General features: G+C 41.2%; 2 protein-coding genes and 1 long non-coding RNA gene across 4 annotated transcripts; 1 reads left to right on the forward strand and 2 right to left on the reverse strand.

The window, feature by feature from the left end:
* The first annotated feature begins 3,458 nt into the window (after positions 1–3,458).
* On the forward strand, positions 3,459–4,714 carry LOC115822568 (uncharacterized). The gene is made up of 3 exons (XR_004025623.1): positions 3,459–3,657; positions 4,442–4,544; positions 4,685–4,714. It is a non-coding gene; the product is annotated as an uncharacterized LOC115822568 (long non-coding RNA).
* A 1,329-nt stretch (positions 4,715–6,043) lies between these two features.
* On the reverse strand, positions 6,044–14,177 carry acp6 (acid phosphatase 6, lysophosphatidic). Of its 2 annotated transcripts, XM_030786440.1 has the most exons (12): positions 14,098–14,177; positions 13,708–13,748; positions 13,356–13,606; positions 12,595–12,723; positions 11,807–11,937; positions 11,010–11,089; positions 10,786–10,873; positions 10,263–10,395; positions 10,050–10,150; positions 9,158–9,250; positions 8,048–8,213; positions 6,044–7,582 (listed from the first exon to the last, which is right to left on the reverse strand). In XM_030786440.1, exons 3-12 carry the CDS (start codon positions 13,557–13,559, stop codon positions 7,421–7,423), a joined length of 1,287 nt encoding a protein of 428 aa, XP_030642300.1. In that variant the 5' UTR covers positions 13,560–13,606; positions 13,708–13,748; positions 14,098–14,177; the 3' UTR covers positions 6,044–7,420. The 2 variants fall into 2 exon arrangements, with proteins under 2 accessions (XP_030642300.1, XP_030642301.1); XM_030786441.1 differs by lacking the exon at positions 14,098–14,177 and having other exon boundaries at positions 13,356–13,566; positions 13,708–13,800.
* A 3,630-nt stretch (positions 14,178–17,807) lies between these two features.
* gja5a (gap junction protein, alpha 5a) lies at positions 17,808–19,010 on the reverse strand. Its single transcript, XM_030786447.1, has one exon. It carries the CDS (start codon positions 19,008–19,010, stop codon positions 17,808–17,810), a length of 1,203 nt encoding a protein of 400 aa, XP_030642307.1.
* Between the last annotated feature and the right edge of the window lie 1,538 nt (positions 19,011–20,548).

Consider the following 20,548-nt stretch of genomic DNA (forward strand, 5'->3'; position numbering starts at 1 on the left):
TGTCTCAAAGCCATACTCTATCAGAAAATGGCTTCCCTTGCAGTCCTACTCGCAGAATGAAACTCATGGACTTCAAATCTCCGTCCAGCAAGAGGAAACCGTCCCCTCGCTCCACGCCAACGGTTATCCCCTCATCTCCCTCTACCTCCACTCGCTCCTCTTCCCCCTCGCGCCGGCTGCTTCGCTCCTCCCCAGGTGCTGCCCTTGCCCTGCGTAGACTCCTGCCCAAAATTGACCTGTCCAAGAACAAGAAAAAATCCTTCTCTTCCAGGACCTGTCGAATTAAACCTGATGTGGTTTGCTCGCGGCCCCAGTCGACATTTGTAACCTCTGTCACCCCAGTGACTCCTGTAAAGGTGAAGGAGGAGGTAGTTGAGGAGGAGGTAAGCAGTGTGATCCCTCAAGAGGAAGTTCACAGTCCACGTACACAGGAAAAGTACAGGCTCCTCAGTTTTCTGGGTCTGCAGCGGAAATCCTTACTACCTGGACCAGAGGAGCTGTCTGGATGGGGTCAGAAGAAAAGGCTTAGGAAGCTAAAAGTTAGCAACTATTCACTGACTACCCGTCGCAAACCCCGTTCCCAGGGACTCAAGGAAGGGTACGGAGTGGGTCTTGGTGCCCTTGTGAGTGTCAATCCTACACTTTCCCTCTGTGATATGACCAGAATGGATCTCCTCAAACGAGCGATGAAGGTGGAGCCACAGGACCAACATAGAGTGGAGCAGATGAAGGTGAGGAGGAGGAGGAGGGATGTGCCAGTGGAGCCCAGCATGAGGAGCACACGAAGTAGAGACGCATCACTCTCACTGTCAGAATCCCATCCAACACAAACAGGTCGCCCTCTCAGAAGCTCCCTGAGGGACCGACAGGCAGCACAGTCCAAAAGCGGTGTCCCTTCCCAGGGCACACACTTACCAAAGAAAGCTGCACTCAAAATCAAAAAGGATCCGGCTGACTTCACTGCCCGGCAGCCTACTCGTTGGGCCAGGTCCACTCAGTGCCACCAGGGGGCAGCAAAGCTCTCAGCTTCTACAGCCAGCAGGTCCACTGCCTGGGGTTGCCTGCCTGTCAAACAGACAGTCAGAATAACCAGCACTGGGTCAGGCAGGCATAACTCCACAAGGACAAAACATAATTATGTAACGACTGCAGGGAAAGTAGGGAGGAGGGCAGGAAGGAGGGGAGAGCAGCAAACAAGGAAGAAGAAGGAAGAAAAAGTAAAGGATAAAGGGAACAGGCAAGAGGAGAAAGCAGAAGCATGTCCAAATACCAGTTTTCAAGATCCCATTAGCACTAATTATCAGCACCTCCACAACCATCCTCTTTACAGAGCCATTAAAGAGGAACCTGCTGACCCCATGCCTGTGTCCCACTCTTTTACTGCTTACGATGCCTCAGACCTGGGCAAGAGACAGAGTAAACCTCCTGTCAAGATGCTGGATCCAGGTTTCCTTTTTGGATTCTGTCCAGCGGCAAATGGCATAAAGAGGGAGGAGGACAGTGTGGACATCTGTCTGACCCAATCTTTATCCCAGGAAAACAGTGATTCTCATGATAACAGGTCAACTCACATGTTACGGAGAAACCGGATAAGTGCCAGGATCAGACCAGACCGAACTGGACTGAATGGACCTCACTGGGCAGGACTGGGGGCACGATCTACAGTACACTCCATGGGAAGACCTATCAGAGTGAAGAGAGAGAAAGAAGAAGTGAGTTTGAGACCTGTTAGAGTGAAGAGAGAGAGACAGGAAATAAGTGTTTCTCAGAGGGCAAAGACGACCAGACCTCACAGTCGTCCTCAGGCCAGCAAAAGGAGCAACAAGGTCAAAAAAGAACCACCAACCAGAAAGGTAGGTCAGAATGTGAGTGGTTTTGTGTAGAAAGAGACTCAAAGTGATTGTGTGGGACATAGTAGAGAACGTGTTTTTTTCTTGTTTGTTTTGGTTTGTGTCTGTTTTTGATGGGGATGCACTGGTCCAATATTGATATTGGATCTCGGTCCAATACTGACTGAAACAGCTGGATGGGGTATCGTGACAACGGGGCCGATCTGTTCAATTCAAATCTATGTTATTCTATGTTTACACCCACGTGTGCATACTACGTCACGCGTTAGCAGTGTACTGGTAGACCCGTACATTTTGCTAGAAGGAGAGCTAACGTAGCATGAAGGGAGCCAAAAACAAATGGTCAGCAGTGTGGAGGTGTTGCACACTTGCTACGCCAACAAGTTCTACAGCCACTTGCAATATCTGCAAAGCCAATGTTTCGAGGGGTGGCAATAGCACTGCAAAATATAACACAACCAACTTAATCAAGCACCTCCAGAGGCATCATGCCAAAGAACATGATGAGTTCAATCAAACAAAAAAAGGGGATGATTCGAAGAAGCAGTTAACTTTGTCGGGTGCATTGCAAAGATGTGAGAAACTTCCCAGTGATAGTGTGAAAGTGACAAAAATATCAGAAAACGTTCTCAGATTTATTGTTCTTGATGAGAGAATTGTGATTTAAATTAACAAGTTTGTTTGCTTTAGTTTGTGACTTAACTGTGATTTACATTTTGTTCTCATCTGATGCAGTATTGTTTTGTACTGGAATTTTAATTTCTGACCAATTTGTTGCTGCATTAAAAGGTTTATACTAGAATTGTAATTCTTGTTAATTTTGAAGATTTTTTACCAAGTTGCTGGTGCAAGATTATTTATTATTGCAAGAATAAATAACAGTTCAATAAATTTATATATATATGTATTTATTTGTTACATTTTGTTTTACAAAGTTAGGAAAGCAATGTTTAAGTCAAGCCTCATGTTGGCTTACACATAAAAGAATGATCCAAGTCTCCTCCACACAGTGAGGCATACAGCTTGTTAATGAAACACCAGTATCGGATCGATACTTGGTATCGTCCGATACCCAAAGCCCAGATGTTGGTATCGGTATTGGTATCAGGACTGAAAAAGTCGGATCAGTGCATCCCTACTTTTTGAGTTATATAGGAGAGAACATATGTGGTTTAATGGGGTAGAGGCCCTGTTTGATCTGATTTGAAGAATTGTCAGTGAGACCGTGAATAGAGAGAAGTTACCACTAATCATCAACAACAGTAAAAAGTTCACTGAAAAGCCCAATAATGATGACATTTGCCATTAATTAAGACACAACATAATGGATCACTCAGCTATTATTCATTTATTTGGTGGATTTGTTTATTTTACAAATTTAGTAAACCAATAATTAATCAGATTTATTTACCATCAGTGCATGCATCCATAATGCCTGCATTGAACATTATCCGATACATCTCACACCCTTTTCAGTACTGAAATGCACATTTGTCCCATTTAATTGTCCCAATAATGCATTGAAGAAGTTATATCTTGATAAATATAAGATTATTTTCATCAATATTTTTTTTATCAATCACTCTTTCTTCTCTAGGCTGTGAGTAATCTGCATCTACTGCACGGACAACGCTCTGCGCTCCTGGAGTCAATCCGACGGGCACGTCTCAGACAGCTGAAGGGTCCTCGTAACAAATCCCCAGTATCAGCACACACGTGTCTGCAGTGTCACATGGTGTACAGAGACTGCGATGCTCTGCTCACACACCGCATGAGACACATTGAAGGCAAACACTGGCCCTGCCCGGTACGTTAACAGTGCGGGCCCTGATACTTATAGATACCTACTCACCTAATTACACCTACTGACACATGCTGTCATTCACACACATACACACACACACACACACACACACACACACACACACACACACACACACACTAGTCTGCTGAAACACTGTAGCACACATCTTGTTACTAACACCAACTGACACACATTCATGCACTGGGATGCACACTTTTCTACAGGCACCCACTGATAAACAGATACTGATCTGGTGACACACAGTCTCATACCAGTTTGCTGCTACACACCAGACCAGTGTGTTAAAAATGCCTGATGTTCCCATTTACCACTATGCTTGTTTGCCAGTACATTCATCAATTTCAGCACGGGTGGTTTACTGGTTAAGGTTGAAGTCCAGCAATTGGAGGGTCCTGGATGTTATTCTTGAGTGTGATATCAGAAGACTAGAATAATAATAGTAGGCTTTATTGGTCTCTAGTACCTTAGACATGATGACAGCGCCGTTATCCACAGTCCTTAATAAAATATTCTTACCACTTGATGTCACACCACACTTTCTGCTCTGCACCTCTGTGTACACTGCTTTATTCCCCTCGTGACTGCACACAGCTCCACTGTAAATACTACTGTACTCCATATGGGTGCACTGTCATTCACTGAATCCCATACACATGGGTGGGAGTTTGTTTTACATTTAATATAGAACATGAAATGTTATTTTGTATCACTGTGTATGTTTTGTCCAACTAAATGGTGAACTCTTCTCTTCTCTACTCTACTCTAGTTGTGCAGTAAGACTTTCTTCAGGCAAAAAAACGTCAGGAATCATATTCGGACACACGATCCTAAACTCTACAAATGCCGACAATGTGTCGCTGCTTCCTGAGGTAACAGACACAGCTACATCCTCATCCATTATCATAAAATTCACTTTGTTAGTGCACTCACAGAATGCAAAAGCAATACTTGCTTGATATGTCCAGAACTGAAAATATACTTTGTCTGAAAACTTTTTTTTTTTTTTCAGGTGATTTGGATTCTGGGTGGAACAGTGGAGAGTTTTTAATGTGGAAAGCTGTAAATACTTAAAATCTGTCATATTGTTAAAGCTGTAATGTTAGATATGATTGATAATTATTGACAAAATGGTTTTTGTGCTTTTACAATTATTATTCCTGTTATTTAAATAACCAAACTAAAGAAGTGGCTACAGGCAGGAAACTTGAACCAATGCTGTATCTCTCAGGGGGAGGGGGGATTGTAATTGTTTGCTTTGATGAATTTAAATGAAGATTGTGTAGAATGTTCTGGAAATTATTACTACTATTGTAATTACTGCTGTTATTATAATAATAATTATTATAATAGTTGTTATTGTTATTACAATCATTTTTATAGATAGCATAACTTTGAGTGCACTTAAACTTTGAGCTTTGTTTTAATTGAAGAATCCTTGTTGAGAGGCAGAAGTGAGATAGACTGGGATGTACTTGAACAGCCACCGCCTGGTCTTGTTTTAAAGTTGTTGGATGCTTTAGGTTACGTGACAGACAAGAGAAATGAAGATAGTTCTTTTAAGAATGCACAAAGGCTTAAGGTTTTAGTTAGCGATTTAGTTCCCCTGTTTATCAGGAAATTGAAGATGGACCTGCCGCCTTTTGAGTAAACGGCCATTTTGTGAAGATAATGTTGTTTTACCTGTCTGTCAACAGCCCCATTTTGAAAGGGATTCCCCATAATTTGAAATGTGATCTTTGGATATCTAATCAACATTTTCCAAAAATGTCTGGGATTTATTTCTTTTTTTTTTAAAAAAAGGTGGTCTGATTTGCTTTTTTATATTTAGACCTTCCTGCACATGTAATGCAATGGACTTACTAAATGAATGACTCACATTTTTAAGTTTTTTCTCAGTTTGGTTTCACCTTAATGATCTCAAACTGTTAAAAAAACTGATGAGATGAATAAATTTTGCATTTTACACGGTGATTTTGCACTGGTTGTTATTTTGGGGGTAATATTGATTATAGGGTCTAATCTGGTCATTCGTGTAACAGATGAGGAAAAAATTATTAAGAAATTAGGTTAACTCATCTGTGATTGAAAACAGCAAAAATGTCACATATTGTTTCTGTTTTTTGAGGATTCCTGTGTGTTCTCAAGGTGTGCAGTAATACTCATTCTGTCTGATTGGGAAGTACAAGTTAAGATAGTTTTGGGGAAGAGACGAGGTATGAGGGTGAGAGTGTGAGTCATTTTTCAAAGTCAAAATCAATAAACGATGACCAAGTTTTAAAGTAACACACACAGGTTTAATCAATGCAACCCTCATTTCAACATAAAATCAGAAAAAAACAAACAAAATCCCTCAGTGACATCTCATAAAGCCAGCAGATGTGAGCACATACATTCTTCCTGTCTGCAAAGGCTCATAAACACACACAAACAGTTTGCATGCAGTTTGAATTGCCAGTATTCCCTGTGCAGTGCTTAAAATGTACAAAGTACATTTCAGTAACACTTCGCTGTAGAGGCTTGACTTATTAATGTAACACAGCTCTAGGGTAACTTGGGAGTTAGGTGGATTACTCAAGAGGATGGCATACACATTACTCTCAGGTCAACTGGGCTTACTGGTACCGTACCAGTCAATGACTCGTAGGCTTAAATTGAGCATGTTTAAAATTGACAGCTGACAGCTGTGTGCTGTGCAGAGATGATATTTATTTCACCCTGAGCTAAAGGCTCCACACTACAGCCATCCAATGTTTCATTCCACACATGCACAAACACACATGTATATGCCAAAATAAAGGAAACACTTGGGTAAACGAGAGATACAAATCATACTAATAGCAGGTGCTTTCACTGATGTGTGTGACCTGAGTTAATTAAGCAATTATCATTTCATTTGCTTGTGGCCATGTAGAAAAATGTTGAGCAGCCCCAGTCACCTGATGTTTTGATTACCAAGGCTAAAGATGCACTGAAACCTCCAGGCTTTGGTGCGTGTTTCCCATGGTGAATGGTTCTAGTCGTTCTATCATGGTTAAGGTCCCCTCAGTCCCTCAGAGGGCAAAGTAAACGCCACTAATGCAAAGTCATTGTGAGTAGTCACCATCATCCTATAATGAGGCTGTTCTAGCCTGCTGAGAATTCTCTCCCCAGGGAGGCCAGTGCATCAATGATCACTGATTGGTCTGATAAACATGATCAGTCACTTGTACACTCTATGCAAAAGCAAACTAAGGCTGTTTTTGTTTTACTCGCGGTGGCCTTAGACCCACTAAAGACACATCATGTTAGTATTTCCTTTATTATGGGATTTACCTGTCTAACACAATGTGGCCATTTCTGTTTCAGAATAAATTCGAAACAATTCTCATGGATCTGAGTCTGAGATGAATCTGAGATATACTCGGGTGTAAACAAAGAGACAACTATTACAAGGGCATGTAAAATTATGTCAGATGAAATCTGTTTCATGGTTCTATGGTCTTGAGAACCCAATTTAGCCCTTGAGTCCAGAGCTGCTGCTTATTCACAGTAAGTGATTCACTTGCAAGCCAGTAAAATTTATTCTGATTGGTTGAACAGTGCACATACTTGTTATAAGGTAGAAATGAGGTCATGATGGAGACTCACCCTCCCATTTGAAATACATGATGAACAGTAATGTAAACCCAGTAATACAGTTAAAAAGAGGTTAGGAGGACAGGGTCACGGTGAATCTCTGTGCGTTTACAGTGTGGAGAAGAACTGGTCAGAGGTCACGTTTGCGAGTTGAAAGGTCAGGGTCTTTGTGATCATCAGTGGTGGTGCAGAGCATGTGGTATTTTTCGAGAGAGAGGGAATAAACAGACATTGCCTCTTTGAATTCCTTCAGCGGGCAGTACACATCAGAGCAGCCTGGAATCTTCTGATCCTACATAAACACACACAAACAATGGCAGTTTAAAGGAACCAACCACACACACACAAGGCAAAAATATACACAAATCCTATAACAATACAATATGTATATTGCACCGTGTAAAGAGTCCTCTGGACACTACCTGGGATGATGAATTTCTCTGTTTGAGTGTATGTTTATGTGTATTTATCAGTGTAAGTCTTAGCCGAGTGCTAGAGGATACAGTAACGTGAATAATAATAGTAAAAAAAAATAGTAATCTGTATGTTGTCTGGCCCTTAGACACTGACTTGGTGGTGCTTAGTGTATATGTGTGTGTGTGTGTGTGTTACTGGCTGTTCTACGGCACTTTGACACAGTGCTCTTTGGTGGGGGTTTTTGTGTGTGTTACCTGGCCATTATAAGAGACTTTGACATAGTTCTCTATGGTTCTTGTGTGTGTGTGTGTGTGTGTGTGTGTATATATGAGTACATTACCTGGCCATTATAAGACACTTTGACATAGTGCTCTTTGGTGTCTGTGTGCTGATGTAACTCCAGAGTGATATCAGCAGCATACGGCGGCCAACGCATGTCAAACACACCAAGAGCCATCAGGCACGGCATCAGTGTGGTGTCATGAACAGAGTACAGGAACAACTTCCTGTCTTAGCAAACACACAAACACACATGATCAATGATCACACGGTGAAAGGGCACATGGTAACAAATCAAAATAGGTTTCCATGCCAGCAAAATGTTCAGTTCTCCGTTACTTGAAGTAGTTTACAGTCTAGAGTGCTGTGTGTGTGTGTCAGTAGTGTGGTTTTACTTCAAATGTTACACTTTTTTGTTTTAGTGTGTGTTATGTTGGAAAAAAAGATAATAAAATGGTCATCTGAAAGCAAATAAGAGTGATACAGAAACTACTCAGGATTTCAGCACCATGGACAGTGGCTCAAACCCCAGGTCAGCACCAAAGGGAATTCCTGCTCATTCTCCACTTTTATCCAAACTTATTCCTAAATCTTCAAACGAGTCTGACACGGCATACTCTCAGAGCATAGGCATGTTTTTTTTCTTTGTAGTCGTGTTCTTGATATAGAACAACTCTATATAGATTTGGGGTTGGAAACATTCTACCGGCTGTGAAAGCATAGTCTCAGCACGCCAACACTAGTGTCACTGTTGTATTAATGGGCTTATCAGCGCTGGGCCATTTACTCTTTTACATGGCAAACAACATCCTAAAAGCATTTTGCTGAACATACAACACACATGCTTCATGTAGCCAAGTCAGGAGTATAAGACACTCAAAGCTGGATTAAAGGTCCCTCAGGAAAAGAACAGCGTGTGCAAACTAATGGAGGGAGGACTTCATATTCATATGATGTCACACTCGGATTATGCGGTGATAAAGGATTTCTTTTCTGTGAGCTAAATCCCAATTGTCACAATCCTGATGGTGCTCATCGTAGGCTGACTGCTGATTGGACTGTTTTTTGGAGGTCTATTTAGGCATGGCCCTCCTGGTTGATTTTTTTTCCTTTCTTTTCTTTTTTTTTGGTGACTTCTGCTTTTGTTTTGACAGACAGATAAATAAATCACCTGTTTGGGTCAGAGGATGTGCCCTGCACTTTATCATCCATGTTGGTGAGGAGTGTGTGGAGGAGAGGCCCAACACACAGCTGCAGATTTAAACTGTGGACAGATACACAAACAAACAAACCACACACACACACACACACACACACACACACACACACACACACACGAGTTATGACTCAAGTCAAAACCTTAGAAAACCTAATAATCTGACAGAGCCTTTTGTTACTGTAAGTCTGTGACAACAATCTTTCATTCTGCTCCCACTTAACAGTCTCAACTGTATCTATCTCTCTCTCTCTGTGCTCATTACTCTTGGGGTTCGGCTTTAGGCTGTTACTTCAAATCTGTACTGTGGGTAGAGGTATGGTCTGTAAAATGGAAGAGCAGTTTAAAGTGACAGCTGGAACAAGGAAGAGCTGGTGGAGACCAGATCTGGATCAAACAGGTACTGTCTCTGAATGACTGAGTCCTGTCCTAATTCTCCTCAGTACTCCCTTTCCTTGTCAGGACAAAAGATACAGGTGCAATGTCAGATTATTGGGACAGGGCCCAATCATACTTCAAACACTTATTTGACCCAGTTCTGGTGGGGGTGAGGACTGTAAAACAGAAGAATATGAGAAATGGATGGTAAACATAGGTACGTACAGATGTAGACTGGGACCTCAGGAAGAATGCTGAATATGTTTGTTACTACTATAGCCCTTCAGGAGTGTCAGGGGACACGTAGACCTAAATATGTCAGACTTTTCGTTTCTGACGTGCTCTTAAATGTCATATCATGAGCGGCAAAAACATGATTTTCATTTTCACTCAATTTTTGATCGTGCAGTATTTTTGCAGGTGTGAAACTGATCGTAGAGTACTGTAGATGCCATGAGGAAGGCAGTACCTCTTGCTGGGTTCATAAACATGGTAAATGGCGTCAACAGCTCTCTGCTCGACAACAGCACTCCACTCGTCCAACCCAGCAGGGGATGGGAGTCCGTGAGTCTAGAGAGAGAATTTCGTCTCGTCCTTTATTCAAATTCTATTGATGGTGATGTACAAGATGTACATGCTGTTAAATGTCTGGTATATATAGAGTAGAAGTGTGTGCTGTTACCTGCCTGGCGACCATGTCATCTCTGATGAGGATGAAATCAAGGCGTTGGTGAGAGCCAACACCCAAAGCCTTCTGGACACTTTGTAGGTCTGCAGCGATGTCAGGCAGCATGGATGACTCCGCCCACCGGGGACTACAGATCACACAATACGCATTTACAGACATGATTACAAGCAAAAGCAATACAGCATTTAACCCATACAACCAATACACTAAGTCCACTAACCCGCAAGGTGCAGAATCAGTCATAGTCCAGAAAAGCATTTCTGATTGGATATATAAATCTATTAATGTATTATCTTTCTATCTGTCTAACTGTCTGTCCATCAATTCATCCTAACCGTAACCGTAACCGTAACCCTATCTATCTATCTATCTATCTATTAATTATAATTTCAGTTGACTGAGTATTTTTGGTTCACTAGTGTGATTTCTGCTGTAATGTGATTTCACACATTTGAGAGTGCTGTAGTCACTGTTCTTGAAGAGGAGAGTCTCCACAGTCCTCCAGAGTGCCACTCACCCACCGAGCTTTGCCAGCAGTTTACAGCCATGATAGTTTGGGTAAAGGATCTCTCTCTCAGCCACCTCTGTTAGAATGGGAACGATGTCTGCGAGACAGAGAGAGGGAGAGAACTGAGAATTGAAACAGTGAATGGGAAACTTGAGGGTGAGACAAAATTGTAAAAACAGAGGAAAGCACACACACATAAGCACACACAGCACAGTAATGAGTTTTTTCCATACCTGCCTGTTTCTGTTGGAAGAGTCCTGCTACTAGACACTTGGCTGACTCAATGGTGCGCACAATATTTGTGGAGCGAATGCTGCAAAATTACACAAATAAATACTGAATTTTAAAATGAACTTTCTAAAACTTCACAGAAACACATGAAGATCATTTAAAAACTTCTGCAGATTTCTACCCAGATTATGGTCATAATATCCCCTCATTTCAGAAGGATAGTGAGTGTGTAATTATTTGTTGAGGCTTCAGTAAACTGTAGTGGAGTCAGGGCATAGCTAACTAATGACACTTCACCACAGTAACATGACAGCAGAAGGGTGTAACAGGCTGAAGAAGCTTCATTACAGTGCTGTGAGGGTGTAGTGAACCAATAAAATGGGTGTGGCACAGTGAAAGTCCAGTTAGCTCATCATGCCTGATAAGGGTTTGTGAAGTTGTTATCAGATACACTCAATACATCACTTTTGGGTTAAAGGTGAAGAAGGGCGGTATAGCTGTGGTTATGGTACAGTTAGGGCGTACTTGTAGTTTAACGCTCTGTTGGATATTTATATATGCATTAAAACATTTAGGATGAAAAGCAAGGGTGAGGAAAGGCATGTGTATGTATTACTAATTGGGGTGCAGTTAGGGTGCAGGTATGGTAAATTTACGGTATGATTAACATGCAGTTGTGGTGTTACCGATACAGTTGTGGTGTCGACGATTGCTGTTGTCATCGAGTTAGGGATGGTGTTGAGGGCATGGTGTTGAGGGTGTAGTTACGGTGTAGTTAAGGTCATCGTGATATACTCACTAAACCTCCGAGAGCTGAAAGGTGGGAGTGAGAAAGGGCAGGTCGTCGATGTATCGCTTCCTAAGTCTCTGTCCCAGATCATACAGCTGCTGCATGCCCACTGTTGTCAGCTGGCCTGGGTGCACCCCTCCCTGTGAGGTTAAAGGTTAGAGGATGCAAATCAGGAACGTGAGAGAAGGTAAAACATCCATGACCATGACCATGACCAAACATGTGTTCTGTTTGAGGGTTTGTCATTTGGATTAAGATGAAAATATCACAAGATCACAGAACTCTATTAAGTGTAGAGCTCCTCTACTCTCCAGAGAAATTGTGAACTAGAATTTATTAATATGTAGCCTGCCCCTGAAATACGAGAAAAAATGGTCAGCCACATCTGATATCAGGTATAGCGGCCTGGAAGTGTACATTGTCTTCCCACTGGCTAAAAAGGCAAGACTGCTAGCCCACAACTACTTAAACTGCCCTTTGGAATTATTTGTAGACTTGATAAAGAATAAAAGAGAATGACTTAAAAATGCAAACATACAGCTATGTTTGCTTATAATAATTAGTGTTAATTATTAACTGCAAAATTATCTGTCACATTAAACCTCTGTTTAACTGGTTTTCTGAATTATTAATCTGATGTCAGAAAGCATTACACTAAAAGGATATTTCAAGTAATCTTATTTTAATAGTTTGTGTATTTTATTTCTAAGTAGATATCCTCTCATTTGATGAGTAGTTCATGCATGCTTTTATTGCTCCTAATACACATCCAAACAGTCACATTCATACACACTCACACTCAGGGTGCTTGCGCGGTAGCTGTCCTCCACAGGTGCCGGGGGTCTTGGGCCACCATGCAGGTCCGTTACTTTGTACTCTATTTGTGTATGAGCAGGGACCTCCAGAAGGGAGGGGACCCACTGTGCCTGGCAAAACATACACACACACACACACACACACACACACACACACACACACACACTAATCTGTGAGGATTTTCAGAGGTGAGATTCACCACTTTTCCATCTCTTTACCACCCAGTCCTCACAATTACCATTCTTAACTGGACAAAGTGTGAAACAACTCTTACATGCACAACTCCCATTCCTGTTGCTAGCATAAGACTAGCTAAGCAATAATAGCAGGTGCACTGAAATTAAGAAACTGATGATGAAAAAATGAAAACTGATGATTTTCTGCAAAGAGTTCACCTCTTACTGCAAGTGCAGTTATGAGATGTGTAGCACAGGTCAAGTGTTAACATTTAAACAAACTCCTCTGCAATCAGCTTGAGCCAAGATAGGGCGTTAAACGAAACTCTGAATAATGTTAAGATTACCAATGCCCCATCAGATATGAAGTCTGAAAAGATGTCTGTAATGTGCCATAATTCTACACAGAAAGACTAAACGGTTGGTCATCCCATTAAAACATAATCAGACATTTCAAATCTGGTTTGATGGCTATAGGGCAAGTGCTTCAAATTATTTTCAGCAAATATTCATAAATAGTAAGTGTAGCTCATTTAGTGAAATAGTCATGTTGCCCCTGCTCTTACCTCCAAAACATCTGGTATAGATTTGAGAGGAGTCCTCGCACCGTGTCTGAACAGAACCTGGACCTGTCTGAGCTCGTACTGAGAGGAGAGAGAATGGGTGGCCCCTGAATCCGTTCGAACCTGTTCGGCCTTGTTCTGCGACCAGAAAACCGAACCGAGAGCCACTGACCCCAAAACCCCCACTCGCGCCCATATGAACCTCATGTCAAATCTGTAGCAAGAGCAGAGGCCGGCAACTTACAAACCGGCGACTTAAAGAAAGAAGTGAGACCATTAGAAGCCACAAATTCTCTTCCGGTGCTCGACAAAATGCGTTGAGACATTATTGCTACGCAACGGAAATAGTACTTACCGTTAAACGGCCTTGAGAGATGATCAAAAGTGGTCCAAAACCTGACCGTTGTGAAAAAATAGCTGTAACGTAGGTTTATACGTCTAATGTTACAGTACAGACTGTCAATGAAAGGAAACCACGAGTGTTGCTAACGTAGTTGTATAACAGTGAAATAATGCCTGTACCAATGAAGGACATTCAGGTCATTAAGATATATCTCACAAAGATTCATATACAGTACGTAAAAAAGTAATGTCCCTCCCAGTAACGAAATGGGAAGTGAAGAAGTCAGAAGTGAAGTAGCAAGATATTACTTAGAGGGATCTGTCCGACTATATTCATAATCTTAAAATGAGGTCAAACGTTGCTGAAATGAACGCAGCCTGGCCCGAGTGAAATGTCACTCACTTTCTGTTGTATTCGCTGGAGAAATGGGCCTCTCTTGAGGTACATTAAGTTTGCACCTTATCGACAAACTTGAGCTATTTGAAAACGCTTCACTCGTTGACAGTGAAAAGATCTCTGGGATATGTAGTTCTATTGTGCTGCATGACGCCGTAATTTCCACTAAAACGGCTCTTACAAAAAACTACTATTCCCTAAAATCAGTCAGATTTTCCAACTTGGCAACTCAGTTTCATTCGTGCGTCACATCCATTTTACAGTACGGTCGTAGCTCTTCAAAAAGTCGCGCATGCCAAAACCGTCTACGTATATCTTACGAAATATGTAAATTTTGAGAATATCAGACTAGCAGAATACTGAAAGCAAATCCAAGGCTTTGATTGTCCGTTACTTCTAACACAGACCCATGACTTAAACAAGTCATTGACCTGAAAAGGTAATGTTGATGTTACATATAGTGTTATGTCATTGCCGTGTCGAAGGTATTTTGTTCCTCTCTGAAGTTAAAGATTCTTAAAAGCCACATTTTGAGATGAAAACGCAACATTTTATTGAGTCTACGTTGAAACCAACATGCCAGTGATTCACATGAGAAAAATGGACTTTGTGCAAACCATTATTGAGCTAACCTCGATTAATGAATTAAAGAGCAGGAGGAGACGACTGTGATCTCTATGGCAATCAGAGTTCCAGATTTGATCAATCGCCGTGATGGTTATTTAATACATTGCGTTAAAGCTATTTCTCAGTGTTAATGATATATGCACATATTACACACACGTGATACATAAAGAATTTGTCATGTTGAAGTATTACTTTGAATGAACGTATAAAACAGAAAATAGTAAACAAAAAATGTAATATAAGGAACAAACCACTTACATAAGATGCAAATGAACATTTTATATTTCGAGTTTTAGTTGTGAAGTTTTGGAACTGGTGACCGAAACCTGTGCCCCAAAACAATGAGTCAAACAAACAAACAAACAAACCCTTTTATGGTGTATTTGAGTCTATTTGCTGTTGTTTGCCTATGTCCTACTAAAACCTGACTGTTAAATGCCACAAAACAATATCCATTTGTTAAACATGTAATTTTAGCACAGAGGCAGGCAAATAACATGATTGTTTAATATTAGGGAAGATCAGAAGTTTTGACATTCAGAATTTAGTAGGTGCCTCTCTGTGTATAAAGTTTACATGAAGAATATATTAATTTCTTTACCAAATGAGAATGCATGAATGATCAATGTTAAATGATCATGTCGTGGTATGAACATGTTTATTCATTTTGGATAATTAACACACACATATACACACAATGACATTTTCACATCATAAAAGTGCATGAGAGAGCGAGAGGGAGACAAAACCCTGTTTTTGTTGACAAATGAGGAAGGCTGTGTATCTTAGCCACATTTTAGATGTCTCAAATCAAAAATTCATTTTGCACACAGGAATAGAGGAGAGTGCAAGTGTGCAGGTTTACTGTGTCGTCTAAAGTAGGAGTCTCCAAAATACTTTCAGACAGCGCTGTTCAGACCTTGGGACCATCCAAGAAATATTGACCAGGGGCCAAAATCTATCAAGATCTGAGACTCTTCTGGAACTTTTCCAAAGGCACTTGTATTATTTATTTCTGCTGGATCTCAACACTTATTGAACAGCTCTTTTTTGCAAGACCTGAGTTCACAAAAAGAGAGAGCATTCTTCAAACGACATACCCTGTTCTTCAGACAAGGTTCATCAAACCTTCATTATCCTCACAGTAAAAGGGCGAATTCTGTGTGGAGTCTCTTTGCAAAGAGATGTTCTGTTTGACCCTGTCATTCCCATTGTATAACTGTGAAGCTGTGGAGACGTGCTAACCCTCTGTTAACTCTCTTTCTCTTTTTGGCACACCCCTGAATTTCCCTCTGATACAGACCAGTCAAACGCTATGCTTACTTATCACTCCTTAGTCTACACTTCCCAGGGTCCCTTGTGCCTCAGATCCTGTTGGCCTCATGAACTTTTCAAGTTCTCTTAGAATCCCATATTTCCCAGTTGACAGAAGTGGCAATACAATGTAAGTGCACTCAAGTGCCTCAGAAGTCAGGGTAACATGGGGACAGTTAATCACATCCGAGCTCACAGTATTTTCTGACTTCATGAGGATAGTGCGTCACATCTCGGAAACTGTTGTATCTGAAATTATATCTGGGTTTACTGCTAGGAGCTCTGACTTTTCAGTATCATTCAAGCATGTCTTTTTAAACTGGAAATTCATAATTATTGCGAATTCCAGATACTTTGACTGAGCTGAGATCCTTTACCCTTGTCTGCTGCCTTAATATGAGCAACAGGGTCAGTGGAGGCTCTGGTGCATGTGGGAAGAGAGTGAATCAGAGTCTCCTTCATGTGTCAGTACAACTCACGGGGGGTTAAGGGCTTCACTCTGTGAATCTGATCTGGCTTAAAATGAAAGTGAAGCATTTAAATGATTTAGTCTTTTTTCAGTAATCTTACACAGACAGATCATTTACCTTATGGCTTTTTTTGATACTAAAGTTATTAAAATATGAATGGGGCTGAATATGTTGAAGCAATACCAAACATCACATGATGCCTTGGAGAGACTTTATCGTGATTTCACTTCTGCAGTAAGATTAGGGTTAGATCGCAAGGAAAAGGAACACTGAAACATACTAAGACAGAGTGAAACAGTAAACGCACACAAAAAAAAGAATTTCAGATCTGATGCAGACCTATGACAGTATGTCTTTTTTTTTTGTCTTCCACAGTTAATATCAAAGTGCTCATCTGTACAAACAAACAGAGACACAGACACACATAAAGACTGTGACAGCTGTGTTAATGAATTTCATCGTAATGGATGCGTTAATATGCTTGTTTATAGTATGTCTTTATGACCTTTCTGTTGATCTGTTTAAATTGTGTTTAAATGCACTCAGTTTATAGTGAGATAACTCATACTCTGTGTGTGTGTTGGCAGGGGTGGGTATATGAGTGAGAGAGAGATACAGAGACAGAGACAGAGAGAGAGAATGAAAAAAATTAAAGATGAAAGCATTGTAGCTAAAGTTACGTAGTGCATTAATTTCATATTTCAAGGCGTCGGGGGTTTTACACAGTGCATTTAAACATCGATAGCAAAAATCTTTAACAGTTTTGCTGTCATTGGACAATTTAAAAAAATGTCTTCAGTTGGTAGTCGTTGACTTATATGTTCTTCACATTTTAAAAAGTACATTCATCTGCAGTTCTATTCACCCATCAACCAATCCATACATCCATTTATGCATTTCTGTGTCATAACCTGAGTCAAGTTATTGGTATCTCTCCGCGACATATGTACTGCCTCAAAGGAAAAAACAAACAAACAGTAAAACAAAATAAGATTCAGCTGATTCAGTGACCAGTATGAAAATAAAATGGTTCTGTTTTTTTTTTAATCACATTTTGCTGCTCTTGAATCAATCCAAGTGTTTTTAAAATTCCTCGTTTGCTACTGTCCTTTTTCATCTCTCTTTTTATTTCAAAAACCCACAAAAAACCCACAACACTCAGACCAGAGGTCATGCCAACAAAAACATATATACACACACACTCCCCTGTGCTTATCCTTTCTGGTCCTACCAGACCCATACAGGCCTCTGTAAACCACGGCCACACCTGGTTCTGTTTCCTACTTGGAGTACACTTTTTTGGGCTTAGACAGATAGGTCATCTTGGCGAATTCGTCCGCTACTAGCACCACTGGTTTTGCTAAGGCGGCGTTTATCTCTGATTAAAGTAGCATGTAGTGGAGGTGTGGCAGGAGGGCTTGGCATTAGTGTTGGCATATAATTCATCTGGAGAAAATCTTCCTGCCGCTGCACATTTTCCTGGCTTTGGTGATGCCGTTCAGTCGCCATGTTAACGGAATTCTGCTTGTGGGCTAGCCGGTTTGTGAAGGGCGGACAGCTTGGGTGGAGATGATGAAGATGATGATGAAGGTGTGTAGGTGTGGATGTGCCCTGGCCAGATGTTAGGCATTGGTTGAAATCAGGTGGTGGTGTGCAAGATGTCTGAGGGGTGTCTGGGTGCTCCAATGGGGCTGTTGACTTTGGGATGGTAATAGTCATAGGGGTTTCGGCCCTGTTGTTGTTTTTGTGTTTTTTGTTGTTGTTGACAGCGCGGGCTTGTAAACATCGACGGCATTGTTTCCAGCCCAGGTGATAAAGCTCCAACACACTGAGCAAGAGAGACACGCCTGCCACCACCAGCATAAACACAATGAACACGTTTTTCTCTGTTGGGCGAGACATGTAGCAGTTAACGGGGTTCGGGCACGGCCAGGTTTCGCACAGGTACAGGGCTTCTAAGAAGACCCCATACATCATATACTGGACCACAATGAAGACCACCTCCATTGCAATTCGAATCAGAATACTTAACACATATGTCTGCAACAATGCCCCTCGTAAATGCAGTTTACGTTCTGCCTCCTCGTTCCTCTCTCTGTACTTCTGTTGCAGTGAATCTTTGTCACCTCCATTCCCTCCATCTCTGCCCTCCTCCTCTTTCTCCTCCTTGGCCTGTTGTTCACGCTGCCGCTGTTTCTCCCGCACACGTACTGTGTGCATAGTGTGGCCCATGTAAATGAGAGATGGCGTGGAGACGAAAACGATTTGCAGCACCCAGTATCGTATGTGTGCGATGGGGAACGCTTGGTTGTAACACACATTTGTGCAACCAGGCTGCTTTGTATCACAGATAAAATCTGACTGCTCATCACCCCAGGATGATTCTGCAGCTGTTCCCAAAACCATAATCCGAAAAATGAAGAGGACAGTCAACCAGACTTTCCCTACCAATGTAGAATGTTCCTGAACCTCCTCCAGAAAATTACCTAATAAGCTCCAGTCTCCCATACCTTCTTCACTGTAGTGCACTCCTCACAGCTTCTGAAAAGCAGCGAGAGAAAGAGAGAGAGAGAAAGAGAGAGGGAGAGAGAGAGAGGGAGAGAGAGAATGAAGATGAATTAAACAGAGAGACAGAGGGACAGTTTGAATCTTCTGAATGCAACAATTTTAAAATCAAACCAGGACCTTTTCTGTATACTTGCGCGCACACACACACACACACACACACACACAAGATAAATCATTTACAGTAACACATCCCAGGTTTAAATGGTGAACTCAACCAGTAGATTGCCAGTAGGGTAGAGACACACACTGTGAGATACTGCAGACGAGAACAAAACTCAATTACTTGTTGCACTCTCTGTTTACAGGGTCATGGAAAGAGATGTGGATGAGATAAAATGGGAATACAGAATCCAAATTTGGTCACTTCTCCCAGTGGTACCAATCAGACGTGGTTGTGAAGTGCAAGTACTTCGCACTCACGTAGTATACTGGGGTATTTGTACTCTAACCAAAGTGCAGCAATTTTGTGACTTTCATAGTATAAATCACTCCATATGTAAAGAAAACTACTTTGGAATAGTTGCATATAACACTCATACAAGATTTTTTTTTTTCATCATGGGAGGGGGAAAAATGAACTTTCAACAATTCATTGTAAAATGTATGTACATGGGGTGAGCTAATTTTACAGCTTTAATTAGGATATTAGCTAACATTAGTTAGCTAACGTTTCACTTCAGACAATGAGAGCCTCAGCTAGTGAGCCAGTTAGTTAGAGATCTGTTGGGAAATGCATCTTTTATTGTCATTGTTAAATATATATTGCCATGTTTTGAAGTGTACCAAGCTAATATTTACATTAGATAGCAAAGTTAGCTTGGATAGCTAGGCAACCTGTTGTACTAACATCAAGTTCAACTAAGCGAACAGGCTTTTTCACTGTCAGTGTTTAAGCACTCATACAAAGATTAACAGGACTTGCAAGAATGTGTGTGTGTGTGTGTGTGTGTGTGTGTGTGTGTGTGTGTGTGTGTGTGTGTGTGTGTGTGTGTGCATGTGTGTTGGGGTGGGGGGTGCGGGTGTTTTTGTTTTGTTTTGTTTTAAATTGGTGACTTTTTGGTATTTGTCATTTTCTGGTTGTTGAATCTACGAACTCTAACTGAAATATTATTTTTGAATACTTTTTCATCTCTGGTGTAAATGTACTCATAGGAGGAGATAGTAGAGGGAGGAAAAAGAGCCATAAAAGTGTGTGTGTGTGTGTGTGTGTAATTTATAATGTGTCTGTCATGCTCTGACAACAGATGGCTCTCTCGTGCTGCTTTGAGCTGCCCACTGTCATCACATTCTCTTGAGAATGTGTATGTGTGTGTGTGTGTGTGTGTGTGTGTGATGATAATTATGCTGTCAGTGCCAGCCTTAGTGAGTGTGTACATATAGTTTCAGGAGAGTTTTAGTTGTCAAATGAGGCAATCAATTTATGGGCCTAGCTTTGAATCTGTATTTGCATATGTGTGTCTGTGAGTGTGGTTTAGATT

The sequence above is a fragment of the Chanos chanos genome, chromosome 10 (assembly GCF_902362185.1).
Source record: "Chanos chanos chromosome 10, fChaCha1.1, whole genome shotgun sequence".
Classification (NCBI taxonomy): Eukaryota; Metazoa; Chordata; class Actinopteri; order Gonorynchiformes; family Chanidae; genus Chanos; species Chanos chanos.

What these genes read in the sequence shown, in the direction of transcription:
- acp6 (XM_030786440.1), bottom strand. Translation starts at nt 13,559, where the DNA reads ATGAGGTTCATATGGGCGCGAGTGGGGGTTTTGGGGTCAGTGGCTCTC. An exon ending in CTATACCAGATGTTTTGGAG is followed by an intron (nt 12,724 to 13,355) that starts GTAAGAGCAGGG and finishes ATGTTTTGCCAG; the next exon opens with GCACAGTGGGTCCCCTCCCT. An exon ending in ATGACATGGTCGCCAGGCAG is followed by an intron (nt 10,151 to 10,262) that starts GTAACAGCACAC and finishes TTCTCTCTCTAG; the next exon opens with ACTCACGGACTCCCATCCCC.
- gja5a (XM_030786447.1), bottom strand. Translation starts at nt 19,010, where the DNA reads ATGGGAGACTGGAGCTTATTAGGTAATTTTCTGGAGGAGGTTCAGGAA.